Raw genomic sequence first — 2,355 nt, forward strand, 5'->3', positions numbered from 1 at the left:
GCTTCTGGCCCTTTAAGGACCTATTAAGGGACTGCTTATAAGGCTGTGGAGTAGAGTAGCATAATGCTGCTTTCCTTCAGCCTTGTGGGTAAGGTAAGGGAGTAGGTCCTGGAATGGACCGCTCCTTTTAATTTACCTCAGCCTCTTAATATGCAGTATCTTGTTCTCAGCCCTTGTTCTCATGCTGCCTTGTCTCACTTTCTGTTTGTTTTGATTCAAAGGGACCAAGATTGGAGATCTCCTTTGGCTTAGGAGATCCTCCTAGTGGAAACAACATAGAGTCTTCCTTTTCTTTTTGTTGACTCATCCTTGGTGGTTGTGAAGCCAGGATACAGTTTACCTGTGTGAGAGAAACAGATCAGAGTGACATCCTCTGGGCTAAGATTGGAGCCTGTTGCTGAACACCAAGCCTTTCAAGATGGTCCTTCTCAGTATTCTTAGCATCCTCGTTCTTTGGGAACTGGTGCTTTTCATGGACCACAGGGCCGAGTTGGCAAAGGTAGGGCAGCCTGTGGTTGCCCCCCTGGCTGAGGACCCTAGCTGGCCCCTGATTCGGGACCTGCTAGAAGAAGCTCCTGGCAAGCAGCAGAGGAAGCCACAGCTCCAAGGACCCCAACTGGAGTACATGCTGAAGTTGTACCAGAGTTCAGCTGACTCACTCGGGAACCCTAGGGAGAACCGCACCATTGGAGCCACTATGGTGAGGCTGGTGAGGCCCTTGGCCAATGTGGCAAAGCCTCTCAGAGGTGAGTTATCATGCCCTCATACGGCTTGGGAGGGGAGACAAGTGGAGAAGAGGAGTGTAGATAAATGGAATCTGTGGGTTTACTGTCAGGCCTCATTGCTGGTGGGTGGGTGGTTCTCTCAGGCTTAGTGTTCAAAGAATACCAAGCTTGGGAGAAGCTGGTTCCAAGTCTACTTGCCTTCAGGGCTTGAACTTAAGCACAGATTGCCTTGGGGCCTACTGAAGAACTTTCCCAGGACAACTGAGTGATACGTCAGCCTCTATCTTTTAAAAAAAACATCTTACTGTTTGTCACAGCTCTGAAAACTGTGAAAAATACCCAACTACATTCTTGTGGAGGGCTATTTATGTGGTGTTTTGCTCTTAGAAGGAAACGAATACAGGATGCTGAGTTGGAGAACCTTACAAGGCCTCAGAAAGGACAGAAATTAGCTAATATCTGGGGGTCTGTATACCTGGCTCTGTGAGCATCTGCTATTGTATTTAATTCTTAATGAAAGCTACTTTCATTAGCTATCTTGAAGCAATTAGCCTAATTTTAAAAGATAAGAAAACTAATCATGGGGTGAGGTTACATAACTTGCAAACGTCACATGAACCGTGGGTGGCAAAGCTGGGTTCCAAGCTCAAGTCTGTCTGATTCTAAAGTCCGTCCATAACTTAAGTGTTTAAATGCAGTACCCCAATGTCCTTGTACACCAAGCAGTTTTTCCACTTAGGCCATGTTGCTACTTTAGGATTTTGGTACTAAATGTATTTTGGCATTTTCTTTGTCCCCATTACGCTTGATTTTGCTTTGAGCACCTGCATTAGATGCAGTTTAGAACAGTGGGCTCCTGAAACATCGGGCTTTCTAGGGAACGAAGACAGCCATCAACTTCAAGGAACTCTTGGGAACCTAGTGAGATCAATCTCAGGCCTTCACTAGCCTCAGATCACAACGGAAAGTATTTATACTCCCCCTTCCAATAAAACACCCAATATTCTCCTAGCTAACCCTTACTGTGAGCTTACTGTGTACTAGGCATTGCAGAAAATGCTTTACAAACATTATTTATCTTAATCCTCACCACTACCATATGAGGTAGATAGTATTAACAGACTTATTTTATAGGTGAAGAAACAGGCTCAGAGTCACCTACCCGATGTCATACAGCTAGTAATCGGTAGAGCCAGGTGTCAAAGGCAGGCTCTCAGGCCCAAGAGCCTGTGTGTTAATCGCCATGCTGTGCTGATTCCCCAACAGATTTTAACTGAGCACTGGGCAGTTGGTTTGGGTTGGGTATACAGATGAAAATAATTACTTTCTTGACTTCCAGGAGCTCTCCATGTAGTGGAATGGATAGATAAATAATCACACAATGATGTAATAATATGACAAGTGCTTTGAAAAGAATAAGCAATAGGGCTCCCAGGACCTCAGAAGAAATGGCTCATTGCTCGAAGCAAGAAAAGGAAAACAGGGAGACTGTTGGAAGGCCTCGTGGAGGAGGTAGTATTTGAAATAAATCTTGCAGAAGGAGCCAGGTGACTCTGCATTGAGACAGGAGTGTCTTCTGATTTAGGAAAGAAAATAGCTTGGTGTGGTTAGAGATTCATTCAGTAAACAC

At 45.0% G+C, this 2,355-nt stretch overlaps 1 protein-coding gene across 1 annotated transcript in view; it reads left to right on the forward strand.

Annotated features, from left to right (window-relative positions):
• Positions 1-397: 397 nt before the first annotated feature.
• The window catches only part of BMP15 (bone morphogenetic protein 15), a 19,877-nt gene continuing 17,919 nt past the window's right edge, over positions 398-2,355 (forward strand). Inside the window, 1 exon segment of the mRNA XM_012642808.1 lies at positions 398-746. Within this exon segment, the coding sequence (XP_012498262.1) occupies positions 419-746 (328 nt within the window). The 5' untranslated portion in view covers positions 398-418.

The sequence above is a fragment of the Propithecus coquereli genome, unplaced genomic scaffold, assembly GCF_000956105.1.
Source record: "Propithecus coquereli isolate 6110/MARCELLA unplaced genomic scaffold, Pcoq_1.0 Scaffold188, whole genome shotgun sequence".
NCBI classification, from domain to species: domain Eukaryota; kingdom Metazoa; phylum Chordata; class Mammalia; order Primates; family Indriidae; genus Propithecus; species Propithecus coquereli.